Genomic DNA, 26416 nt, shown 5'->3' with positions numbered 1-26416 from the left:
AGGGCTCTAACTCCTCTAGCTCCACAATGAAATAGGGTGCAGGCCAGGCAGCAGGCTGTTAGCCAGCCTGCCAGCATAGTGGAGTCTGCCACTAGCACAGTCAGTGTAGTCAGCTCAGCTATCACCATTGAGACCGTGTCTGTGCCTCGACCTGGGTTGGGCAAAACTAAACATGGCGGTGTTCGCCTTAGCAATCTCACTAGGATAAAGACCACCTCCATTCCTGTCATTATTGAAAGAGATCATGATACCTCACATCTCAAAATAGGGCTACTTAATGTTAGATCCCTTACTTCAAAGGCAATTATAGTCAATGAACTAATCACTGATCATAATCTTGATGTGATTGGCCTGACTGAAACATGGCTTAAGCCTGATGAATTTACTGTGTTAAATGAGGCCTCACCTCCTGGCTACACTAGTGACCATATCCCCCGTGCATCCCGCAAAGGCGGAGGTGTTGCTAACATTTACGATAGCAAATTTCAATTTACAAAAAAAAAATGACGTTTTCGTCTTTTGAGCTTCTAGTCATGAAATCTATGCAGCCTACTCAATCACTTTTTATAGCTACTGTTTACAGGCCTCCTGGGCCATATACAGCGTTCCTCACTGAGTTCCCTGAATTCCTATCGGACCTTGTAGTCATAGCGGATAATATTCTAATCTTTGGTGACTTTAATATTCACATGGAAAAGTCCACAGACCCACTCCAAAAGGCTTTCGGAGCCATCATCGACTCAGTGGGTTTTGTCCAACATGTCTCTGGACCCACTCACTGTCACAGTCATACGCTGGACCTAGTTTTGTCCCATGGAATAAATGTTGTGGATCTTAATGTTTTTCCTCATAATCCTGGACTATCGGACCACCATTTTATTACGTTTGCAATTGCAACAAATAATCTGCTCAGACCCCAACCAAGGATCATCAAAAGTCGTGCTATAAATTCACAGACAACACAAAGATTCCTTGATGTCCTTCCAGATTCCCTCTGTCTACCCAAGGACGCCAGAGGACAAAAATCAGTTAACCACTTAACTGAGGAACTCAACTTAACCTTGCGCAATACCCTAGATGCAGTTGCACCCCTAAAAACTAAAAACATTTCTCATAAGAAACTAGCTCCCTGGTACACAGAAAATACCCGAGCTCTGAAGCAAGCTTCCAGAAAATTGGAACGGAAATGGCGCCACACCAAACTGGAAGTCTTCCGACTAGCTTGGAAAGACAGTACTGTGCAGTACCGAAGAGCCCTTACTGCTGCTCGATCATCCTATTTTTCTAACTTAATTGAGGAAAATAAGAACAATCCGAAATTCCTTTTTGATACTGTCGCAAAGCTAACTAAAAAGCAGCATTCCCCAAGAGAGGATGACTTTCACTTTAGCAGTGATAAATTCATGAACTTCTTTGAGGAAAAGATTATGATTATTAGAAAGCAAATTACGGACTCCTCCTTAAATCTGCGTATTCCTTCAAAGCTCAGTTGTCCTGAGTCTGCACAACTCTGCCAGGACCTAGGATCAAGAGAGACGCTCAAGTGTTTTAGTACTATATCTCTTGACACAATGATGAAAATAATCATGGCCTCTAAACCTTCAAGCTGCATACTGGACCCTATTCCAACTAAACTACTGAAAGAGCTGCTTCCTGTGCTTGGCCCTCCTATGTTGAACATAATAAACGGCTCTCTATCCACCGGATGTGTACCAAACTGACTAAAAGTGGCAGTAATAAAGCCTCTCTTGAAAAAGCCAAACCTTGACCCAGAAAATATAAAAAACTATCGGCCTATATCGAATCTTCCATTCCTCTCAAAAATTTTAGAAAAGGCTGTTGCGCAACAACTCACTGCCTTCCTGAAGACAAACAATGTATACGAAATGCTTCAGTCTGGTTTTAGACCCCATCATAGCACTGAGACGGCACTTGTGAAGGTGGTAAATGACATTTTAATGGCATCGGACCGAGGCTCTGCATCTGTCCTCGTGCTCCTAGACCTTAGTGCTGCTTTTGATACCATCGATCACCACATTCTTTTGGAGAGATTGGAAACCCAAATTGGTCTACACGGACAAGTTCTGGCCTGGTTTAGATCTTATCTGTCGGAAAGATATCAGTTTGTCTCTGTGAATGGTTTGTCCTCTGACAAATCAACTGTAAATTTCGGTGTTCCTCAAGGTTCCGTTTTAGGACCACTATTGTTTTCACTATATATTTTACCTCTTGGGGATGTCATTCGAAAACATAATGTTAACTTTCACTGCTATGCGGATGACACACAGCTGTACATTTCAATTAAACATGGTGAAGCCCCAAAATTGCCCTTGCTAGAAGAATGTGTTTCAGACATAAGGAAGTGGATGGCTGCAAACTTTCTACTTTTAAACTCGGACAAAACAGAGATGCTTGTTCTAGGTCCCAAGAAACAAAGAGATCTTCTGTTGAATCTGACAATTAATCTTAATGGTTGTACAGTCGTCTCAAATAAAACTGTGAAGGACCTCGGCGTTACTCTGGACCCTGATCTCTCTTTTGAAGAACATATCAAGACCATTTCAAGGACAGCTTTTTTCCATCTACGTAACATTGCAAAAATCAGAAACTTTCTGTCCAAAAATGATGCAGAAAAATTTATCCATGCTTTTGTCGCTTCCAGGTTAGACTACTGCAATGCTCTACTTTCCGGCTACCCGGATAAAGCACTAAATAAACTTCAGTTAGTGCTAAATACGGCTGCTAGAATCCTGACTAGAACCAAAAAATTTGATCATATTACTCCAGTGCTAGCCTCTCTACACTGGCTTCCTGTCAAAGCAAGGGCTGATTTCAAGGTTTTACTGCTAACCTACAAAGCATTACATGGGCTTGCTCCTACCTATCTCTCTGATTTGGTCCTGCCGTACATACCTACACGTACGCTACGGTCACAAGACGCAGGCCTCCTAATTGTCCCTAGAATTTTTAAGCAAACAGCTGGAGGCAGGGCTTTCTCCTATAGAGCTCCATTTTTATGGAACGGTCTGCCTACCCATGTCAGAGACGCAAACTCGGTCTCAACCTTTAAGTCTCTACTGAAGACTCATCTCTTCAGTGGGTCATATGATTGAGTGTAGTCTGGCCCAGGAGTGGGAGGGTGAACGGAAAGGCTCTGGAGCAACGAACCGCCCTTGCTGTCTCTGCCTGGCCGGTTCCCCTCTTTCCACTGGGATTCTCTGCCTCTAACCCTATTCAGGGGCTGAGTCACTGGCTTTACTGGGGCTCTCTCATGCCGTCCCTGGAGGGGGTGCGTCACCTGAGTGGGTTGAGTCACTGATGTGGTCATCCTGTCTGGGTTGGCGCCCCCCCCCCCCCCCCCCCCTTGGGTTGTGCCGTGGCGGAGGTCTTTGTGGGCTATACTCAGCCTTGTCTCAGGATGGTAAGTTGGTGGTTGAAGATATCCCTCTAGTGGTGTGGGGGCTGTGCTTTGGCAAAGTGGGTGGGGTTATATCCTTCCTGTTTGGCCCTGTCCGGGGGTGTCCTCGGATGGGGCCACAGTGTCTCCTGACCCCTCCTGTCTCAGCCTCCAGTATTTATGCTGCAGTAGTTTATGTGTCGGGGGGCTAGGGTCAGTTTGTTATATCTGGAGTACTTCTCCTGTCCTATTCGGTGTCCTGTGTGAATCTAAGTGTGCGTTCTCTAATTCTCTCCCTCTCTCTTTCTCTCTCTCGGAGGACCTGAGCCCTAGGACCATGCCCCAGGACTACCTGACATGATGACTCCTTGCTGTCCCCAGTCCACCTGGCTGTGCTGCTGCTCCAGTTTCAACTGTTCTGCCTTATTATTATTCGACCATGCTGGTCATTTATGAACATTTGAACATCTTGGCCATGTTCTGTTATAATCTCCACCCGGCACAGCCAGAAGAGGACTGGCCATCCCACATATGCTCTCTCTAATTCTCTCTTTCTTTCTCTCTCTCGGAGGACCTGAGCCATAGGACCATGCCCCAGGAATACCTGACATGATGACTCCTTGCTGTCCCCAGTCCACCTGACTGTGCTGCTGCTCCAGTTTCAACTATTCTGCCTTATTATTATTCGACCATGCTGGTCATTTATGAACATTTGAACATCTTGACCATGTTTTGTTATAATCTCCACCCGGCACAGCCAGAAGAGGACTGGCCACCCCACATAGCCTGGTTCCTCTCTAGGTTTCTTCCTAGGTTTTGGCCTTTCTAGGGAGTTTTTCCTAGCCACCGTGCTTCTACACCTGCATTGCTTGCTGTTTGGGGTTTTAGGCTGGGTTTATGTACAGCACTTTGAGATATCAGCTGATGTACGAAGGGCTATATAAATAAATTTGATTTGATTTGATTTGAGGAGTGCAACACATGCAACACACAAAGACAAGATCCCACAACAGAAGGTGGGAAAAAGGGCTGCCTAAGTATGATCCCCAATCAGAGACAACGATAGACAGCTGCCTCTGATTGGGAACCATACTCGGCCAACAAAGAAATATAAACATAGATTTCCCACCCTAGTCACACCCTGACCTACCAAATAGAGAATTTAAAGGATCTCTACGGTCAGGGCGTGGCAAATGTCTCCAATCTCAACGCACTCCTCACTGTGAGTGAATGACTCACTTAAGACACTACAGTCTTAATGCACCTAATACAGCTCACCATTTCTGAATGGAGGATGCCCGTTCATTTGGATATTCGCAGGTGTTTATTTACTAACACCAATTCAATCTACTGCCTGTTTTAACCTCACTAAGGGATGTTGGGTAACACTTTATTTTACAGCTTGGTAACACCTGGTGAGAGAAGTAGGAAGTTACTTTTTACTTCAGTTTTTGTCTGCCAACTTCTTCCTGAAAACCTTGTGTCATTTGCTAATGGCAGAAATGCAAATAGAGCTGGTGTGAGAATGAGTGTAAATTGTGTGGGTGTGCAGATGGGTCTTAGTTGTAATTTTTCACTTAGTGTTCCTTTCCACCAGGTCGAATTTGAATGCATTAATCCGAAAAAACAGAAGAAGAAAAAGAGCTACAAAAACTCTGGAATCATCATTCTGAAGTCATGCAAGGTGAACCAAGACACGCAGAGACTAATAGATATACACTATGCCTCTTAATTAGTCAATCCATTATGGAAATCACAAAAAGGTGTATTAGGTCTAAAAGGAAACAGTTTTAAATGTATTATGAATCCACAATAAAGCGTTATGCACACAGCTAATGAATTTTCATTCATAATAGTATTTTTTATTAAAAAACAAAATGCCTGTAATGTGGCTTTGCTTCAGGCAGGGTTTAGAGTAATGGCTCCAAATCCCTATTAAATTCATGTATTAATATCAGCACAAAACACCTGTCAGTCTCACACAGTCCACCACGGTTCTGCCTGCAGTAATCACCTTTGTTCAGGCAGCCAATTACTGAATATGGAGATGACTCAGTACTATCAAAGTGCCACTGCTGCGCCTCCTCCAATTATTTATCCATAGGAAAAACAATTTGAACTTGCTTGAGTATGGAATAGTATGAACAGAGTTTGAATAATGTTTGAATAATGTCTCCTCAGGTTGAAAGGGACTATACCTTCCTGGACTATATTTTAGGTGGATGCCAGATCATGTTCACTGTGAGTATGAGGTCATCACTCAACTCAGTGTGTCTCCCACTCTACCTGAAAACTCTGACCCTTTACTCCTACTCTCAACCGTCTCTGCCACCCACCTACAGTAACTCAGACATCCACCTACCCCTGGCAATGAACTCCAATATGTCAAATTACACATAACTGTATGTACGCACACATACTAACAAATACCTTTGTTAGTTTGGGGTCACTTAGAAATGTCCTTTTTTTTAAAGAAAATTACATGTTTTGTCCGTTAAAATAACATCAAATTGATCAGAAAAATACATTGTAAATACAGTGTAAACATTATTAATGTTGTAAATGACAATTGTAGCTGGAAATGGCAGATTTTTTATGGAATATCTACATAGGTGTACAGAGGCCAATTATCAGTCACCATCGCTCCTGTGTTCCCATGGCACGTTGTGTTAGCTAATCCAAGTTTATAATTTTAAAAGGCTAATTGATCATTAGAAAACCCTTTTCAATTATGCTAGCAAAGCTGAAAACTGTTGTCCTGATTAAAGAAGCAATAAAACTGACCTTCTTTAGACTAGTTGAGTATCTGGAGCATAAGCATTTGTGGGTTTGATTACAGGCTCAAAATGGCCAGAAACTAAGAACCTTCTTCTGAAACTCGTCAGTCTATTCTTGTTCTGAGAAATGAAGGCTGACATGAACTCTGTGTACTACTCCCTTCACAGAACAGCGCAAACTGGCTCTAACCAGAATAGAAAGAGGAGTGGGAGGCCCCGGTGCACAACTGAGCAAGAGGACAAGTACATTAGAGTGTCTAGTTTGAAAAACAGACGCCTCACAAGTCCTCAACTGGCAGCTTCATTAAATAGTACCCGCAAAACACCAGAAGGTTACAATATAAACATGCTAATTTGCAAGTACAAGCGTTCACGTACAAACAAGCCCACATCCTCATGCAGTCCATGCTACTGCTACTCAGATCTCCTCCAGCTCCTACCAAACCTGTGGCTGACAACTGGACAGCTTCCCTTGTTCAATAGGTGGACAGAAAGATAATGAGAGAGAGAGAGAGAGAGAGAGAGAGATGTACAGCACCTTACAGTACTGTACATCTTTGGAAACATGGTAGGTTCAGAATTCTCTGTAGTAGGATAAAATCATCATTGGTCTATTTTTGGCTCAGGCTAATGGGTGAAACATTGTGCGTCCCTGGTGATGTCACACCTTTGTGTCAGTGCTCCGTTATTGGCCAGCCAGGGTATTTATCTCCAATGGTGCTGAAACACTTTACACCTCCACTACTTACGTATCCGTGCTACCGTGGAATACTCAGAGGAACTGTGCCCTTTGTTCTGCAAAGATATGTGTTGTATCTATGTTCTCAGCACCCAGGGTTTAGAAACGTGTAAAAACAACTGTTACCGCCATGATGACATGTTGTTGCATACTGTAAATACTTTACTACATACCAAGAGAGAATGTAGACTTTTATGCCCATATTCTGTAGATACTTTGTAGCCACAAAATAACTCTACCTGTTTTTTAATTATTCCCTGAATGGCAATATTAACTTCTTCCATCTTGCCACAACTATTTAGTTACCTGTATGTGACTAGTTGTGTTTATTTATGTGGTTGTGGACCACAGACATTGTTCTGATGAGCAGGTTTATGTAAGGTCCTTTTCAACCAATTATTTTATTCCAATGTTATTGTCAGATTTGTTTTATACGCAAATATAAAATTTGTGTTTCCATAGTTACTGTGTTTTGTGCCAGAGGAGACTGTCTTTGCAAGAATGAAAGAGAGAGAGAGACAGAAAACAATATAGGAGTATGACTGGAAAGACACAACTTGATGGTTTGGCTTTAGGTGGCTACATCTTATAGGACACCCTTGAGAGACCAATGGAATTTGTGTTTGTACTGTATCCATAAGATTTTGTTTTTTAGTTTACATTTTCTAAAACCTAGGAAATGTGCAATGATTCCTGACAGGTTTATTAAATGTATCTGATTTTAAAAGAGGAGATACTCCTATTTCTACTGGGTCAAATGATGTAAATCCTTATTTTTTAAAAATGTGTTCAAACCCCCAGTAAGATTATAACACCATTACCTTAATCCGCTATGATAATTCAAATATTTAAATAGTTCACCCATGTGTGCTTCGTGGATATTATACCTGCATGTTATAATTCAGTTGAGATTGGTGTTTGGGAAGGAATGTGAATCTAAATCCTCAACGGTGCTTGCTGCAGTTCTCTTCATCTGTTTTCCTTTGTGAGAGACCCAGGGCTCTCTCTCTCTGTTCCACGGAATTCAATTATACTTAGCATGCATCTAATGCTAATCTGTTCGAGGTGAAATCGTTTCTACAGAGATGCAGATGAGGAGCACTGCTTATATTGACTGGAACTGAAGAAAACAGTGTTTGTGGTAGTTGCAGGAAAAACCTTCTTGACTATATACAGTGCCTTGCGAAAGTATTCGGCCCCCTTGAACTTTGCGACCTTTTGCCACATTTCAGGCTTCAAACATAAAGATATAAAACTGTATTTTTTTGTGAAGAATCAACAACAAGTGGGACACAATCATGAAGTGGAACGACATTTATTGGATATTTCAAACTTTTTTAACAAATCAAAAACTGAAAAATTGGGCGTGCAAAATTATTCAGCCCCTTTACTTTCAGTGCAGCAAACTCTCTCCAGAAGTTCAGTGAGGATCTCTGAATGATCCAATGTTGACCTAAATGACTAATGATGATAAATACAATCCACCTGTGTGTAATCAAGTCTCCGTATAAATGCACCTGCACTGTGATAGTCTCAGAGGTCCGTTAAAAGCGCAGAGAGCATCATGAAGAACAAGGAACACACCAGGCAGGTCCGAGATACTGTTGTGAAGAAGTTTAAAGCCGGATTTGGATACAAAAATATTTCCCAAGCTTTAAACATCCCAAGGAGCACTGTGCAAGCGATAATATTGAAATGGAAGGAGTATCAGACCACTGCAAATCTACCAAGACCTGGCCGTCCCTCTAAACTTTCAGCTCATACAAGGAGAAGACTAATCAGAGATGCAGCCAAGAGGCCCATGATCACTCTGGATGAACTGCAGAGATCTACAGCTGAGGTGGGAGACTCTGTCCATAGGACAACAATCAGTCGTATATTGCACAAATCTGGCCTTTATGGAAGAGTGGCAAGAAGAAAGCCATTGCTTAAAGATATCCATAAAAAGTGTAGTTTAAAGTTTGCCACAAGCCACCTGGGAGACACACCAAACATGTGGAAGAAGGTGCTCTGGTCAGATGAAACCAAAATTGAACTTTTTGGCAACAATTCAAGACGTTATGTTTGGCGTAAAAGCAACACAGCTCATCACCCTGAACACACCATCCCCACTGTCAAACATGGTGGTGGCAGCATCATGGTTTGGGCCTGCTTTTCTTCAGCAGGGACAGGGAAGATGGTTAAAATTGATGGGAAGATGGATGGAGCCAAATACAAGACCATTCTGGAAGAAAACCTGATGGAGTCTGCAAAAGACCTGAGACTGGGACGGAGATTTGTCTTCCAACAAGACAATGATCCAAAACATAAAGCAAAATCTACAATGGAATGGTTCAAAAATAAACATATCCAGGTGTTAGAATGGCCAAGTCAAAGTCCAGACCTGAATCCAATCGAGAATCTGTGGAAAGAACTGAAAACTGCTGTTCACAAATGCTCTCCATCCAACCTCACTGAGCTCGAGCTGTTTTGCAAGGAGGAATGGGAAAAAATGTCAGTCTCTCGATATGCAAAACTGATAGAGACATACCCCAAGCGACTTACAGCTGTAATCGCAGCAAAAGGTGGCGCTACAAAGTATTAACTTAAGGGGGCTGAATAATTTTGCACGCCCAATTTTTCAGTTTTTGATTTGTTAAAAAAGTTTGAAATATCCAATAAATGTCGTTCCACTTCATGATTGTGTCCCACTTGTTGTTGATTCTTCACAAAAAAATACAGTTTTATATCTTTATGTTTGAAGCCTGAAATGTGGCAAAAGGTCGCAAAGTTCAAGGGGGCCGAATACTTTCGCAAGGCACTGTAGCACAATATTTATAACATTGTAATAAAAGCAGCATTACAACACTGGTCAAACCAGCCTAAAGGTCAGGCCTGCTGTGGGGAGCAGTCCTCAGTAGAACAGTGTTCATCTATGAGGTCATCTGATTGTACATTAGCTTGTTACCTCACCACCAGTTATTTCGGAAGCCCTACACTTTTAGAAGAAAAGGGTTCTTAAAGGGTTCTTCAGCTGTCCCCATAGGAGAACCCTTTTAGGTTCTGGATAGTACCTTTTTTTCTGAGATTGTAACAAAGGGTTAGAGATATGTTTAAGAAACAGTGTGGTACTTCATCTGTACTAAAGGGAGTTAAAGCTGAAGATGTGATCTATCTATCTATCTATCTATCTATCTATCTATTCAATTCAATTCAAGGGGCTTTATTGGCATGGGAAACATGTGTTAACATTGCCAAGCAAGTGAGGTAGATAATATACAAAAGTGAAATAAACAATAAAAATTAACAGTAAACATTACACATACAGAAGTTTAAAAACAAAGACATTACAAATGTCATATTACGTATATATACAGTGTTGTGACGATGTACAAATGGTTAAGGGTACACAAGGGAAAATAAATAAACATAAATATATGTATATGTATTTACAATGGTGTTTGTTCTTCACTGGTTGACCTTTTCTCGTGGCAACAGGTTACACATCTTGCTGCTGTGATGGCACACTGTGGTATTTCACCCAGTAGAAATGGGAGTTTATCAAAATTGGATTTGTTTTCGAATTCTTTGTGGATCTGTGTAATCTGAGGGAAATATGTCTCTCTGATATGGTCATACATTGGACAGAAGGTTAGGAAGTGCAGCTCAGTTTCCACCTCATTTTCCACCGCAGTGTGCACATAGCCTGTCTTCTCTTGAGAGCCATGTCTGCCTACGGCAACCTTTCTCAATAGCAAGGCTATGCTCACTGAGTCTGTACATAGTCAAAGTTTTCCTTAAGTTTGGGTCAGTCACAGTGGTCAGGTATTCTGCCACTGTGTACTCTCTGTTTAGGGCCAAATAGCATTCTAGTTTGCTCTGTTTTTTTTTTGTTAAATCTTTCCAATGTGTCAAGTAATTATCTTTTTGTTTTCTCATGATTTGATTGGGTCTAATTGTGCTGCTGTCCTGGGGCTCTGTGAGGTGTGTTTGTGTTTGTGAACAGAGCCCCAGGACCAGCTTGCTTAGGGGACTCTTCTCCAGGTTCATCTCTCTGTAGGTGATGGCTTTGTTATGGAAGGTTTGGGAATCGCTTACTTTTAGGTGGTTGTAGAATTTAATGTCTCTTTTCTGGATTTTGATAATTAGTGGGTATAGGCCTAATTCTGCTCTGCATGCATTATTTGGTGTTCTACGTTGTACACAGAGGCTATTTTTGCAGTATTCTGCATGTAGAGTCTTAATTTGGTGTTTGTCCCATTTTGTGAAATCTCAGTTGGTGAGCGACCCCAGACCTCACAACCATAAAGGGCAATGGGCTCTATGACTGATTCAAGTATTTCTTGCCAGATTCTAATTGGTATGTTGAATTTTATGTTCCTTTTGATGGCATAGAATGCCCTTCTTGCCTTGTCTCTCAGATCGTTCACAGCTTTGTGGAAGTTACCTGTGGCGCTGATGTTTAGGCCAAGGTATGGATAGTTTTTTTTGTGTGCTCTAGGACAATGGTGTCTAGATGGAATTTGTATTTGTGGTCCTGGCGACTGGACCTTTTTTGGAACACCATTATTTTGGTCTTAATGAGATTTACTGTCAGGGCCCAGGTCTGGCAGGATCTGTGCAGAATATCTAGGTGCTGCTGTAGGCCCTCCTTGGTTGGTGACAGAAGCACCAGATCATCAGCAAACAGTAGACATTTGACTTCAGATTCTAGTAGGGTGAGACCAGGTGCTGCAGACTTTTCTAGTGCCCGTGCCAATTCATTGATATATATGTTAAAGAGGGTGGGGCTTAAGCTGCATCCCTGTCTCACCCCACGGCCCTGTGGGAAGAAATGTGTGTTTTTTTCCAATTTTAACCGCACACTTGTTGTTTGTGTACATGGATTTTATAATGTCGTATGTTTTACCACCAACACCACTTTCCATCAATTTGTATAGCAGACCCTCATGCCAAATTGAGTCGAAGGCTTTTTTGAAATCAACAAAACATGAGAAGACTTTGCCTTTGTTTTGGTTTGTTTGATTGTCAATTAGGGTGTGCAGGGTGAATACATGATCTGTTGTATGGTAATTTGGTAAAAAGCCCATTTGACATTTGCTCAGTACATTAATTTAATTGAGGAAATGTACAAGTCTGCTGTTAATGATAATGCAGAGGATTTTCCCAAGGTTGCTGTTGACGCATAGTTATTGGGGTCAAATTTGTCTCCACTTTTGTGGATTGGGGTGATCAGTCCTTGGTTCCAAATATTGGGGAAGATGCCAGAGCTAAGGATTATGTTAGAGAGTTTTAGTATAGCCAATTGGAATTTGTTGTCTGTATCCTCATCAACACCACATGCCTTTTTGGGTTGGAGGGTTTTTATTTTGTCCTGTAGCTCATTCAAGGTAATTGGAGAATCCAGTGGGTTCTGGTAGTCTTTAATAGTTGATTCTAAGATTTGTATTTGATCCTGTATATGTTTTTGCTCTTTATTCTTTGTTATAGAGACAAAAAGATTGGAGAAGTGGTTTACCCATACATCTCCATTTTGGATAGATAATTCTTCGTGTTGTTGTTTGTTTAGTGTTTTCCAATTTTCCCAGAAGGGGTTAGAGTCTATGTATTCTTCAATTACATTGAGCTGATTTATGACGTGCTGTTCCTTCTTTTTCCGTAGTTTATTCCTGTATTGTTTTAGTGATTCACCATAGTGAAGGCGTAGACTCAGGTTTTCTGGGTCTCTATGTTTTTGGTTGGACTGGTTTCTCAATTTCTTTCTTAGATTTTTGCATTCTTCATCAAACCATTTGTCATTGTTGTTCATTTTCTTCGGTTTTCTATTTGAGATTTTTAAATTTGATAGGGAAGCTGAAAGGTCAAATATACTGTTAAGATTTTCTACTGCCAAGTTTACACCTTCACTATTACAGTGGAACGTTTTACCCAGGAAATTGTCTAAAAGGGATTTAATTTATTGTTGCCTAATTGTTTATTGGTAGGTTTCCAAACTGCATTCCTTCCATCTATAGCATTTCTTAATGTTACTCAGTTCCTTTGGCTTTGATGCCTCATGATTGAGTATTGCTCTGTTCAAGTAGACTGTGATTTTGCTGTGGTCTGTTAGGGGTGTCAGTGGGCTGACTGTGAACGCTCTGAGAAATTCTGGCTTGAGGTCAGTGATAAAGTAATCTACAGTACTACTGCCAAGAGATGAGCTATAGGTGTACCTACCATAGGAGTCCATTGAGTATGTATATACCCAGCGTGCGACAGAGCTGCAGGAGTTGTGACCCTTTTTTGTTGGTAATATTGTCATCTATCTATCTATCTATCTATCTATCTATCTATCTATCTATCTATCTATCTATCTATCTATCTATCTATCTCTCTATCTATCTATCTATCTATCTATCTATCTATCTATCTATCTCTCTATCTATCTATCTATCTATCTATCTATCTATCTATCTATCTATCTATCTATCTATCTATCTATCTATCTATCTCTCTATCTCTCTATCTATCTATCTATCTATCTATCTATCTATCTATCTATCTATCTATCTATCTATCTATCTATCTCTATCTATCTATCTATCTATCTATCTATCTATCTATCTATCTATCTATCTATCTATCTATCTATCTATCTATCTATCTATCTATCTATCTATCTATCTATCTCTCTCTCTCTCTCTCTCTCTCTCTCTCTCTCTCTCTCTCTATCTATCTATCTATCTATCTATCTATCTATCTATCTATCTATCTATCTATCTATCTATCTATCTATCTATCTATCTATCTATCTATCTCTCTCTCTCTCTCTCTCTCTCTCTCTCTCTCTCTCTCTCTCTCTCTCTCTCTCTCTCTCTCTATCTATCTATCTATCTATCTATCTATCTATCTATCTCTCTCTCTCTCTCTCTCTCTCTCTCTCTCTCTCTCTCTCTCTCTCTCTCTCTCTCTCTCTCTCTCTCTCTCTCTCTATCTATCTATCTATCTATCTATCTATCTATCTATCTATCTATCTATCTATCTATCTATCTCTCTCTCTCTCTCTCTCTCTCTCTCTCTCTCTCTCTCTCTCTATCTATCTATCTATCTATCTATCTATCTATCTATCTATCTATCTCTCTATCTCTCTCTCTCTCTCTCTCTCTCTCTCTCTCTCTCTCTCTCTCTCTCTCTCTCTCTCTCTCTCTCTCTCTCTCTCTCTCTCTCTCTCTCTCTATCTATCTATCTATCTATCTATCTATCTATCTATCTATCTATCTATCTATCTCTCTATCTATCTATCTATCTATCTATCTATCTATCTCTCTCTCTCTCTCTCTCTCTCTCTCTCTCTCTCTCTCTCTCTCTCGGTGCATGCTGGGAGTTTTTTGGAGTTTGAGTGTTTGGTGTGGAAAGCTCTATCCTAACTAACTTTCTTGATTCTTTTATTTACATGTTATTTTCTATGGTGGAGGGTTAATGAAATATTGGTTTTAGCGGTATCCAAGGTTTTCTTTTTCAAAGTTAGGGTGGAAGAGGACAGAGTAACTTTTCTGGGGGTTGGAAGGTGTAGTGTGCGCAATGGCTTCTCAGCCTAGCGCGGAGACGCTGTCGATACAGCATGGATTCAGGTGTGTTCCTGAGAACGGAGTTAAGGTGGAGGAGGTTCTGCTCGCGGTCGGTGAACAGGTAGGAGCTGAGTTTATACATTCTGCTTCTAGAATGAACAAAGCTGTGGTTGTGTTCATGAAAAGGGCTAATTTGGTCGGTAGGCTAATTGCTAGCGGAATATTTGTAAGGGATGTGTTGGTGTCAATTTCACCTCTCTCTACCCCTTCAACAAGAGTTGTAGTGGCAAATTTGCCTCCGTTTATTACGGATGATCAAATTAGGAAGGAGCTGAGTCGTTTTGGTAAGTTTGCTAGCGGTTTCCGTGTACTGTCAGCAGGTTTTCAGGCAGATGCCGTTAAGCACGTTGTTTCGTTCAGGAGGCAAGTGTTTATGTTTCTGAACAATAATGAGCAACAGCTAAATGTGCATTTTAAAGTGAGGCATGGGGAGGGGCTCTATGCCGGTTTTGCCAGCACAGATAGTCTACGGTGTTTTGAATGTGGGGATTTGGGGCACAAGAGTTTTGCGTGCCCACATAAAGGCCATAGACAAGGTGAAGGTACAACGGCAGGTGGGGGAAATCGAGGTCAAAATGCAGGGGGTAAGGAGATGCAGATAGCAGAGGCTGGGCCTAGTCAGTCTAGAGATGGTGGTGTAGATGAGGCTGGGCCTAGTCAGGCTAGAGATGGTAGGGTTGTGGAGGCTGGGTCTAGTCAGGCTAGAGATGGTGGAGAAGCAGAGGCTGGGTCTAGTCAGGCTAGAGATGGTAGGGTAGTGGAGGCTGGGTCTAGTCAGGCTAGAGATGGTGGAGAAGCAGAGGCTGGGTCTAGTCAGGCTAGAGATGGTGGGGTAGCTGAGGCTGGGCCTAGACATGCTATGGAGGGTGGTGCAGATGATGCTGGGCCGAGTCATGCTATGGAGGGTGGTGTAGCTGAGGCTGGCCCTAGTCATGCTATGGAGGGTGGTGCAGATGATGCTGGGCCTAGTCATGCTATGGAGGGTGGTGTAGCTGAGGCTGGCCCTAGTCATGCTATGGAGGGTGGTGCAGATGATACTGCGTCTAGTCAGGTTATTCTAGTGGATGAGGAGAGTATAGTGGGGAAGTGTAAGAGATTAGGGGGGGAGGAGGAGGGTGTCAAGAGGAAAAAGAAAAAGGGTGTGGACAAAGGCACCATGGAAATGTTGCCTGTTGCTGTGGGTGAGGCCCTAACCAGAGAGAAAGGGCAGGTGGTCAGGGTGGGAGATAGAGAAGAGGAGGAAAGTGAGTCTGAGGAAGAGGATGAGGAGTTATTTTTTTCAGACTCCTCTTCAATTGGCCCGGAGCTGACAGCCAGTCAACCCGAGGGGTCTAAGTACACGTTGAGAGAACTGACAAGGTTCCTGAATGAGACTAAGGGGAAAAAAGTTAATCTTGAGGCTTTTTTTCCTGATCCTAGAAAGTTTGTAAGATCAGTACAACATGCTATGAGAAATGAGGGGCATGGTGTCCTCTCACCCAGGAAACGGTTTAGGTTGAGGAAGTGGGTCACAACAGTGCGTAAAGGTTTACCTTCAGACACTGTTTAAATGTTTAATTTCTTACTGACACTGGGGCTTTTTGAGCTTTGCTATTGGTCTATTTCTCTGCTGGCTTTTCTCCCACTTCTTATGGAGACTCTTCGGGTAGGCTCGCTCAATATAAATGGCGCCAGAGATGCGGGAAAGAGGAGTGTGTTGGGTGAATATGTAAAACAAAAAAAAGTACAGGTGTTGTTTCTGCAGGAGACGCATAGTGATGTGGTGAATGAAGTTGATTGGGGGCTCTGGTGGAAAGGGGCAAGTGTGTTGAGCCATGGGACAAATCTTAGTGCAGGGGTGGCAGTCCTTTTTGCACCGGGTCTGGCTGTAAAAATTTGCTCCTCAAAGGAGGTGTGTAGGGGTAGGTTGCTTGTTGTTAAAGCAGAAATTAACAACATGTGTTTTGTCTTTATAAATGTGTATGCGCCTAACACAGGGAGAGAAAGAGGGGTTCTATTTGGGAGTCTTAGACAGGAACTCTCACAAGTAGCGCCTGAGGAGACGCTGGTGATCGGAGGTGACTGGAACTGTACAATGGATTTTACAAAAGACAGAAATGGGGAAGAGCCTCATTCAGTGTCAGTGGGAGTGTTAAGGGATATCTTTAATCAGTTTGACCTAGTGGATGTTTGGAGAACTAAACATCCAAACACAAGACAGTATACGTGGGTGAAGGTTTTTGGGGCTAGGGTGAGTGCAGCTCGACTTGATCGTTTTTACATGTCCAGGAATCAGAGCAATAGGCTACTGGGTGCTACCATTCTCCCAGTGGGGTTTTCGGATCACCACATAACCATGGCTCGGCTGTCTATTTCACCAGGGCCCCGGCAGGCATCTTATTGGAAGTTCAATGTAAAGCTCTTACAAGATGCCACTTTTTGCTCAGGTTTCCAGACTTTTTGGGAAAGATGGGGGCAGCGAAGAGAAGAGTATGAGTCTCTGAGTCAATGGTGGGATGTGGGGAAAGTGCAAATTAGGCTTTTCTGTCAACAGTATACTGCTCTCTCATCCTCAGAGGCTAGGAGAGTATTGGGGGAACTAGAGCGGTGTATTAGTGAGATGGAGGTAGAGATGGTGGGGCAAGGCAATGTAGGCCTCCAGGCTAACTTAGCCGAATTACGTAGGGACCTGGGCAGTTTTTTCCAGGTTAAAGCAAAGGGAGCACTTGTAAGAGCTAGGTTCTCCATGCTCAAGGAGATGGATGCTCCCAGCTCCTTCTTCTTTGGTTTGGAAAGACAGAGCAGTGAAGCCAAGGGTATGCATTGTCTACGGCTGTCTGATGGGCGGGTGACCTCTGTGGTGGGGGAGATGCGGGAGCGGACTGTGGAGTTTTATACTGAATTGTATAGGGCAGAATTGTGTGATCCTATGTGTGCTCAGGTCTTGTTCGCAGGACTCCCTAAGCTCTCTCGGGCACAGAGGGATGAAATGGACATTCCTCTGTTGTCACATGAACTGGCAGAGGCAGTAACCCAGATGTCCCCCGGTCGTGCACCTGGGGTCGATGGACTTCCAGTGGAATTTTACAAAAAATTCTGGGGAACAATTGGACAGGATTTATTTTGCGTGTTGCGTGAATGCGTCGGGGTAGGAGAGTTGCCGATGAGCTGCCGTCGGGCGGCTCTGACTCTCCTGCCCAAAAAAGGGGACTTGTGTGAACTTAAGAACTGGAGGCCTGTGGCATTACTCTGTGCGGACTACAAGATTTTTGCCAAGGTCCTCTCTAACAGACTGAAGTCCCATCTGGACTCTATAATACACAAGGACCAGACATATTGTGTACCGGGACGCTCAATCACGGACAACTTGTTCTTGATTAGGGACATGTTGGACTTGTCGAGAGGTTCTAATGTGAACTTTGGACTGGTCTCTTTAGATCAAGAGAAGGCTTTTGATAGAGTGGATCATGAGTATCTGTTTAATGTGATGTCTGTGTTTGGGTTTGGGAAGAGGTTTGTGACCTGTGTGAAGCTGTTGTATGCTGGGGCGTCATGTATGGTTAAGGTGGGAGGGGGGCTCAGTAGGCCAGTCTGGGTGAGACGGGGTATTAGACAAGGATGCCCTCTATCTGGGCAGCTGTACACACTAGCCATTGAGCCTTTTTTAGGACTGCTACGCAGGAGACTGCGGGGAGTGTGCTGGACAGGCATGGATGTGGTGACAGGAATAGCAGTCTCAGCATATGCAGATGATGTTTCTGTGATGGTCAGGGATGGGCAAGATATGCAGGAACTAGAGACTAGTCTGAAGGTGTACGAGGGAGCTTCATCAGCTAAGGTAAACTGGGGAAAGAGCAAAGCTCTGTTATGTGGGGCATGGGGGGATAGGGCTCCTCCTCTGCTTCCAGGGGGTTTGCAGTGGGGTTGTGAAGGGCTTAAAGTGTTGGGGGTGTACCTGGGCTCGGAGAGGTGGGTCAGCAAGAACTGGGAGGGGCTGTCACAGGCAGTGGTGTCAAGACTGGCCAGGTGGAGGTGGCTCCTGTCCCAAGTGTCATATAGAGGGAGGGTGCTGATAATCAACAACCTGGTGGCATCTTCCTTGTGGCATAAACTGGCTGTCCTCAACCCCCCCGCCGGTCTGCTTGCAGACCTGCAACGCAAGCTGGTGGACTTCTTTTGGTCGGGACATCACTGGCTGAAGGCAGCAGTTTTGTACATGACCGTCCACGAAGGAGGACAGGGCCTGGTGGAGCTGGAGAGCAGGATGGCTGCTTTCCGACTAAAGGCGGTGCAGAGACTGCTGTACCACACTGATGTTGGCTGGAGGGAACCAGCATGCGCGCTGCTGAGGAGAGCTGGCGGATTAGGGTTGGACCGGCAGCTGTTCCTCATGAAGCTGGAGAGGCTGAGTACAGCAGGTCTCTCAGAGTTTTACTCTGCGGTGCTGAGGGCCTGGCAGCTGCTAAGGCCCACACGAGAAGGGGGTGTGGAGCCTGGGCAGTGGGTGTGGGAGGAGCCTATCTTCCACAACCCAGCCATCCCTTTGAGATCGGTTCAGTCGGCCACCCTGCAGAGGCAATTGATGGCAGGGGGTTTACAAAGGCTGGGTGACCTGAGACTGCTGGGAGAGGAGGGGTGGAAAACCCCGGAGGTCTTGGCGCAACAAACAGGAATAACGTCTCTTAGGCTGCTGGAGAGATTCCTGGAGGAGGTCCAGGAGGCACTGTCTGAGCCGGTAAGGGGGGTGTTTGAGAGGCCAAAGGGAGAGGGGCCACCAATGTTCCCGCCACTGCAGGTGATGGCAGAGACTGGAGACTGGCAAGGGGGTCTGGAGGACTTGTTAGATTTTAACACTCCGAGCCTGGGGGAGTTTGAGGGGGTGGGAGGTAAAGCCCTCTACAACCTCTGCGTTAAGGTTAGGAGCATTAGAAGCCTAACAGGAGTGAAGGCACATCAGTGGCAGGGGGTATGTGGGGCGGAGAGTATGGTGGGTTTTAGATGGAGGGCGCTCTACAAACCCCCAGTACCAAAGAGGTCAGGGGACCTCCAGTGGAGGGTTCTTCATGGAGCCCTGGCCACTAACAGCTGGTTGGCACGGGTTGATCCGGGAATTGGGCAGGGGTGTCCTTTCTGTCAAATGAAAGAAACTGTAATTCATGTGTTTTCTGTGTGCACCAGGTTAATGCCATTAATGTCTCTGTTGGAATGTCTGTGTGACAGGTTGGGGGTGTTTTTTGCTGTTGGGATGTTTATAATGGGATACAGGTATTCGAGTAAGGAGAAAGAAAAATGTGTTTTGTTGAATTTTCTGTTTGCTCAGGCAAAGTTAGCTATTTGGCTAACAAGGAGGAACAGGGTTAAAGGTGGGGGGATAACAGACCCTTTACTACTGTTTAATGGGATGGTCTCTGCGCGCATTAGGGTTGAGTTTGAGTTCTATAAAATGATCAAATGTGTGGAGATGTTTGAGGAGATATGGTGTGTTGGGGGGGCTGTCTGTATTGCTGGGGAAGATGTTTTGGATATACGGTTGTAGGAGAGGGTTTTTTGTGTATGGGTTTTTGTATCATGTGGTAGATGGAAAGATGAGTATGGTACATGAATGCAGTACAGGATATATTTTTTATTTATTTTTTTATTTATTTATTTTATTTTAGGAGTGGGGGGGTGAGTTTTAAATGAATTGAGAATGTTTCAATAAAGAAAGACCAAAAGTCAAAAAGTCTCTCTCTCTCTCTCTCTCTCTCTCTCTCTCTCTCTCTCTCTCTCTCTCTCTCTCTCTCTCTCTCTCTCTCTCTCTCTCTCTCTCTCTCTCGCACCCTCTCTCTCTCTCTCTCACACCCTCTTGCACCCTCTCTCTCTCTCTCTCGCACCCTCTCTCTCTCGCACCCTCTCTCTCTCTCAATTCAATTCAATTCAAGGGCTTTATTGGCATGGGAAACATGTGTTAACATTGCCAAAGCAAGTGAGGTAGATAATATATAAAGTGAATATATAAAGTGAAATAAACAATAAAAATTAACAGTAAACATTACACATACAGAAGTTTCAAAACAATAAAGACATTACAAATGCCATATTATATATATACAGTGTTTTAACAATGTACAAATGGTTAAAGGACACAAGATAAAATAAATAAGCATAAATATGGGTTGTATTTACAATGGTGTTTGTTCTTCACTGGTTGCCCTTTTCTCGTGGCAACAGGTCACAAATCTTGCTGCTGTGATGGCACACTGTGGAATTTCACCCAGTAGATATGGGAGTTTATCAAAATTGGATTTGTTTTCGAATTCTTTGTGGATCTGTGTAATCTGAGGGAAATATGTCTCTCTAATATGGTCATACATTGGGCAGGAGGTTAGGAAGTGCAGCTCAGTTTCCACCTCATTTTGTGGGCAGTGAGCACATAGCCTGTCTTCTCTTGAGAGCCATGTCTGCCTACGGCGGCCTTTCTCAATAGCAAGGCTATGCTCACTGAGTCTGTACATAGTCAAAGCTTTCCTTAATTTTGGGTCAGTCACAGTGGTCAGGTATTCTGCCGCTGTGTACTCTCTGTGTAGGGCCAAATAGCATTCTAGTTTGCTCTGTTTTTTTGTTAATTCTTTCCAATGTGTCAAGTAATTATCTTTTTGTTTTCTCATGATTTGGTTGGGTCTAATTGTGCTGCTGTCCTGGGGCTCTGTAGGGTGTGTTTGTGTTTGTGAACAGAGCCCCAGGACCAGCTTGCTTAGGGGACTCTTCTCCAGGTTCATCTCTCTGTAGGTGATGGCTTTGTTATGGAAGGTTTGGGAATCGCTTCCTTTTAGGTGATTATAGAATTTAACGGCTCTTTTCTGGATTTTGATAATTAGTGGGTATCGGCCTAATTCTGCTCTGCATGCATTATTTGGTGTTCTACGTTGTACACGGAGGATATATTTGCAGAATTCTGCGTGCAGTCTCAATTTGGTGTTTGTCCCATTTTGTGAAGTCTTGGTTGGTGAGCGGACCCCAGACCTCACAACTATAAAGGGCAATGGGCTCTATGACTGATTCAAGTATTTTTAGCCAAATCCGAATTGGTATGTTGAAATTTATGTTCTTTTTGATGGCATAGAATGCCCTTCTTGCCTTGTCTCTCAGATCGTTCACAGCTTTGTGGAAGTTACCTGTGGCGCTGATGTTTAGGCCAAGGTATGTATAGTTTTTTGTGTGCTCTAGGGCAACAGTGTCTAGATGGAATTTGTATTTGTGGTCCTGGTGACTGGACCTTTTTTGGAACACCATTATTTTGGTCTTAATGAGATTTACTGTCAGGGCCCAGGTCTGACAGAATCTGTGCATAAGATCTAGGTGCTGCTGTAGGCCCTCCTTGGTTGGTGACAGAAGCACCAGATCATCAGCAAACAGCAGACATTTGACTTCGGATTCTAGTAGGGTGAGGCCGGGTGCTGCAGACTTTTCTAGTGCCCGCGCCCATTCGTTGATATATATGTTGAAGAGGGTGGGGCTTAAGCTGCATCCCTGTCTCACCCCACGGCCCTGTGGGAAGAAATGTGTGTTTTTTTCCAATTTTAACCGCACACTTGTTGTTTGTGTACATGGATTTTATAATGTCGTATGTTTTACCCCCAACACCACTTTCCATCAGTTTGTATAGGAGACCCTCATGCCAAATTGAGTCGAAGGCTTTTTTGAAATCAACAAAGCATGAGAAGACTTTGCCTTTGTTTTGGTTTGTTTGGTTGTCAATTAGGGTGTGCAGGGTGAATACATGGTCTGTTGTACGGTAATTTGGTAAAAAAAGCCCATTTGACATTTGCTCAGTACATTGTTTTCATTGAGGAAATGTACAAGTCTGCTGTTAATGATAATGCAGAGGATTTTCCCAAGGTTACTGTTGACGCATATTCCACGGTAGTTATTGGGTTCAAATTTGTCTCCACTTTTGTGGATTGGGGTGATCAGTCCTTGGTTCCAAATATTGGGGAAGATGCCAGAGCTGAGATGCAAAGAGTTTTAGGATAGCCAATTGGAATTTGTTGTCTGTATATTTGATCATTTCATTGAGGATACCATCAACACCACAGGCCTTTTTGGGTTGGAGGGTTTTTATTTTGTCCTGTAGCTCATTCAATGTAATTGGAGAATCCAGTGGGTTCTGGTAGTCTTTAATAGTTGATTCTAAGATCTGTATTTGATCATGTTTATGTTTTTGCTCTTTATTCTTTGTTATAGAGCCAAAAAGATTGGAGAAGTTGTTTACCCATACATCTCCATTTTGGATAGATAATTCTTCGTGTTGTTGTTTGTTTAGTGTTTTCCAATTTTCCCAGAAGTGGTTAGAGTCTATGGCTTCTTCAATTACATTGAGCTGATTTCTGACATGCTGTTCCTTCTTTTTCTGTAGTTTATTTCTTTATTGTTTTAGTGATTCACCATAGTGATTCACCATCCCCTCGAAGCCTACCATTGACTATGTACATACCCAGCGTGCGACAGAGCTGCAGGAGTTGTGACCCGTTTTTGTTGGTTATGTTGTCATAGTTGTGTCAGGTGGGCATATGTGGGAGGGAATGCTGTCTCTCTCTCTCTCACTTTCTCTCTCTCTCTTGCACTCTCTCTCTCTCTCTCTCGCTCTCTTTCTCTCGCACCCTCTCTCTCTCTCTCTCTCTCTCTCTCTCTCTCGCACCCTCTCTCTCTCTCATTATCTTTCTGTCCATCTATTGAACAAGGGAAGCTGTCCAGTTGTCAGCCACAGGTTTGGTAGGAGCTGAAGGAGATCTGAGTAGCAACCATGCACCTTGATGTGATTGTGGGTTAAAGGCAGTAGCATGGACTGCATGAGGATGTGGGCTTGTTTGTACGTGAACGCTTGTACTCGCCGCTTCAGGGAGGGCTTGTCAGTTGTCATCTCTGAGCAAATTAGCATGTTTATATTTTAACCTTCTGAATTAAGTCACTTTTCCTGAGGACAGGATCCTGAAATAAGGCCGGAATCTATTTATACGTTCCACATCCGTTCATATTTTGAACCGATTTATAGGCTTTGTTTGTGTTTGTGAGCATGTCTGTCTCCTGTCTTGCTATTCCTGCAGGTTGGCATTGACTTCACAGCATCTAATGGGAACCCTCGGGAGCCCTCCTCTCTTCACTACATCAATCCTCTGGGCAGCAACGAGTACCTGTCCGCCATCCTGGCTGTGGGCCAGATCATCCAGGACTATGACACGTGAGTCCCGTTATAGTAAACACTAATGACAGGACTCAATATGATCATATCACAGATACATAGAGTATCAGAGTTTTCATAATACCTCAGTCTTAAGTCACAAAAAGGTCCCTTCAACTCTTCTAATAATGTGTCTCCTCAGTCATATTCTTTATGTCACTTCAAAATATCAGATTGTGTGGGTAGGTTTAATTGTTTATGATAAAGTACCAACCCAAGTGTATTGCAACATTCCGTAATGCAAAATTGTATGTTGAATTTTGATGAAGTAGCTCAACACTGCCAATCTGTTGTAATACTTCCTCAGTGACAAAATGTTTCCTGCTCTGGGATTTGGGGCTCAACTCCCTCCAGACTGGAAGGTAAGTGTATGTACTGTCTGTATGCAAGTGTGTGTCTTCACAGCACACTACATATGATAGAAGTAGAGCCAAAGGAGTGTTAAAGAGAAGAGGGCGACTGGAAGAGCGTTCTATCACGGAGATAAAGAGTATGTATAATACATGCATAATCCAATGATTATACAACTGTCGTCCCATCTGGGTTGCCATGGCACTGCACTGATGTAAAGGACAAAGGAAAGAGGAGGATGAGCAACAGAAATAGACAGAATATTTAGCCCTGCTTTCAGATACTGTATGGGAAGCATTTAGGGAGGTTTAACCCATCTGTGGTCTGAGAAAATGAGAGGAAGGAGAGAGCAAGAGGTTGAAAAAATGGGAATGAAGGGCACTGCAGAGATGGGAATGAAAGGGCACTGCAGGGATGGGAATGAAAGGGCACTGCAGGGATGGGAATGAAAGGGCACTGCAGGGATGGGAATGAAAGGGCACTGCAGGGATGGGAATGAAAGGGCACTGCAGGGATGGGAATGAAAGGGCACTGCAGGGATGGGAATGAAAGGGCACTGCAGTGATGGGAATGAAAGGGCACTGCAGGGACGGGAATGAAAGGGCACTGCAGGGATGGGAATGAAAGGGCACTGCAGTGATGGGAATGAAAGGGCACTGCAGTGATGGGAATGAAAGGGCACTGCAGGGATGGGAATGAAAGGGCACTGCAGTGATAGGAATGAAAGGGCACTGCAGGGATGGGAATGAAAGGGCACTGCGGTGATGGGAATGAAAGGGCACTGCAGTGATGGGAATGAAAGGGCACTGCAGGGATGGGAATGAAAGGGCACTGCAGGGATGGGAATGAAAGGGCACTGCAGTGATGGGAATGAAAGGGCACTGCAGTGATGGGAATGTATGTAATGGAATTGTCAAGAAGGAAAGATAAATAGAATAGATAAAGTGACAGAAACAGGGTTGGGGGAGGGGATAATTATACAATTTGATCACATACACAATTCATTACTTTTCCCACCAGTTACAATTAAACAATGCAAATTAATATTTCTACTGCACCCGCATTCCTCTACTGTCCCTCTCACAGCCATTGGACATTCTGAATTTTCCATTTCTGCACCTGAGTTTCTTTGTCTCCTGAACCTGCAGGTGTCTCATGAATTTGCCATCAACTTTGACCCAACCAATCCATTCTGCCAAGGTGAGCAACTACCATGTTATCTGTAACTCCTATTTAAAACCTTACTACAGGCTGTACATACCAGAGTTGGTTTCTTGCTTTTTCAATGGAGTTGGACTTCTGTCTAATGTATTAGAGAAGTACCATACTAAAATCCTCTGCGTAGAGTCTGAGTTTGCTGTCAAGCATTTCCATGACATGGTTTCCATGTGGGTTTCCTGTTTCCTGTGGCCAGGTGTGGAGGGGATTGCCCAGGCCTACTCTGCCTGCCTGCCTCATATCCGCTTCTACGGCCCAACCAACTTCTCCCCCATCATCACCCATGTGGCCCGCTTTGCCACCCAGGCCCTGCAACAGGAGACTGCTGCGGTGAGTGCTCGTTAGCACTATTAGGACCACTACTTTCATTGTTTATCCATTTTCATTCTATTGAATGTGTCATTGTGCTGTTTAAGATGGCCATCCAAACTCATGTCATTAGTATGAGTCAACATTACCAGTTCTAAATTACATGTAAATCCCCCCACATTACCAATACTTATTTACTTTAGAGGTTGGTGCACTTTGTAGTAAACACGAGCACTGTTCCACTGCCCGAGTGGCCAGTTATGGTAGCACACAGGCTGACCATGTGATAGGTTTCCAACTGTAACCCAGAGCTCCTGAAGCCACAGAACCGTTAAACATTCACACGGTTGGAAAGGTATTACCACTGAGTCCTTACATGACATCTTCTTGTTCCGGGGTAGAGGTTTTTATGGAAAGATTACATTTCCATGGAAAACATACCCTCACCACAGCTGAAGCAACTCAAAAGCCATATCTAACAATATGGAAAATAGCTGGAGTATTTACTACATAATCTACTCTACACGCACCCTATTCAAACACTTTCCACTCATCCCTGTTTTTACAACAGTAGTGCTCTGTACTCTACCGCTCATGCACAATGAGACATTACAGACTCCAGCTTATTGGTGGAGTCATCACAGTTACAATGAAAAGAATTCAGCCCGTTGGACAGCTTTCCCTTTAAGAACAATTCTTTCCTGTGTCTCTCAGACTGGTCTGTTCCTCTCAGAGCTGCTCAGCATGCTGTAATCAGAAAATAATGAGTCCCCTTACTGCTTTTCTCATGGGCCTATCAGCAAGCTGTGTATGTGTGTTTTGTGTGTGTGTGTTTTGTGTGTG

At 43.4% G+C, this 26416-nt stretch overlaps 1 protein-coding gene across 1 annotated transcript in view; it reads left to right on the top strand.

Moving 5' to 3' along the window:
- The window catches only part of LOC139371200 (copine-2-like), a 43636-nt gene that overhangs the window by 11404 nt on the left and 5816 nt on the right, over positions 1-26416 (top strand). Inside the window, exons 9-14 of the mRNA XM_071111389.1 lie at positions 4995-5081; positions 5579-5638; positions 23562-23695; positions 24003-24057; positions 25195-25246; positions 25461-25594. Coding sequence (XP_070967490.1) covers positions 4995-5081; positions 5579-5638; positions 23562-23695; positions 24003-24057; positions 25195-25246; positions 25461-25594 — 522 coding nt within the window. The remainder of the gene's footprint in view (positions 1-4994; positions 5082-5578; positions 5639-23561; positions 23696-24002; positions 24058-25194; positions 25247-25460; positions 25595-26416) is intronic.

Source organism: Oncorhynchus clarkii, chromosome 2, assembly GCF_045791955.1.
Source record: "Oncorhynchus clarkii lewisi isolate Uvic-CL-2024 chromosome 2, UVic_Ocla_1.0, whole genome shotgun sequence".
Classification (NCBI taxonomy): domain Eukaryota; kingdom Metazoa; phylum Chordata; class Actinopteri; order Salmoniformes; family Salmonidae; genus Oncorhynchus; species Oncorhynchus clarkii.
Note: the sequence above shows the minus strand (reverse complement) of the source record. Positions and strands in the feature narration are given on the sequence as shown.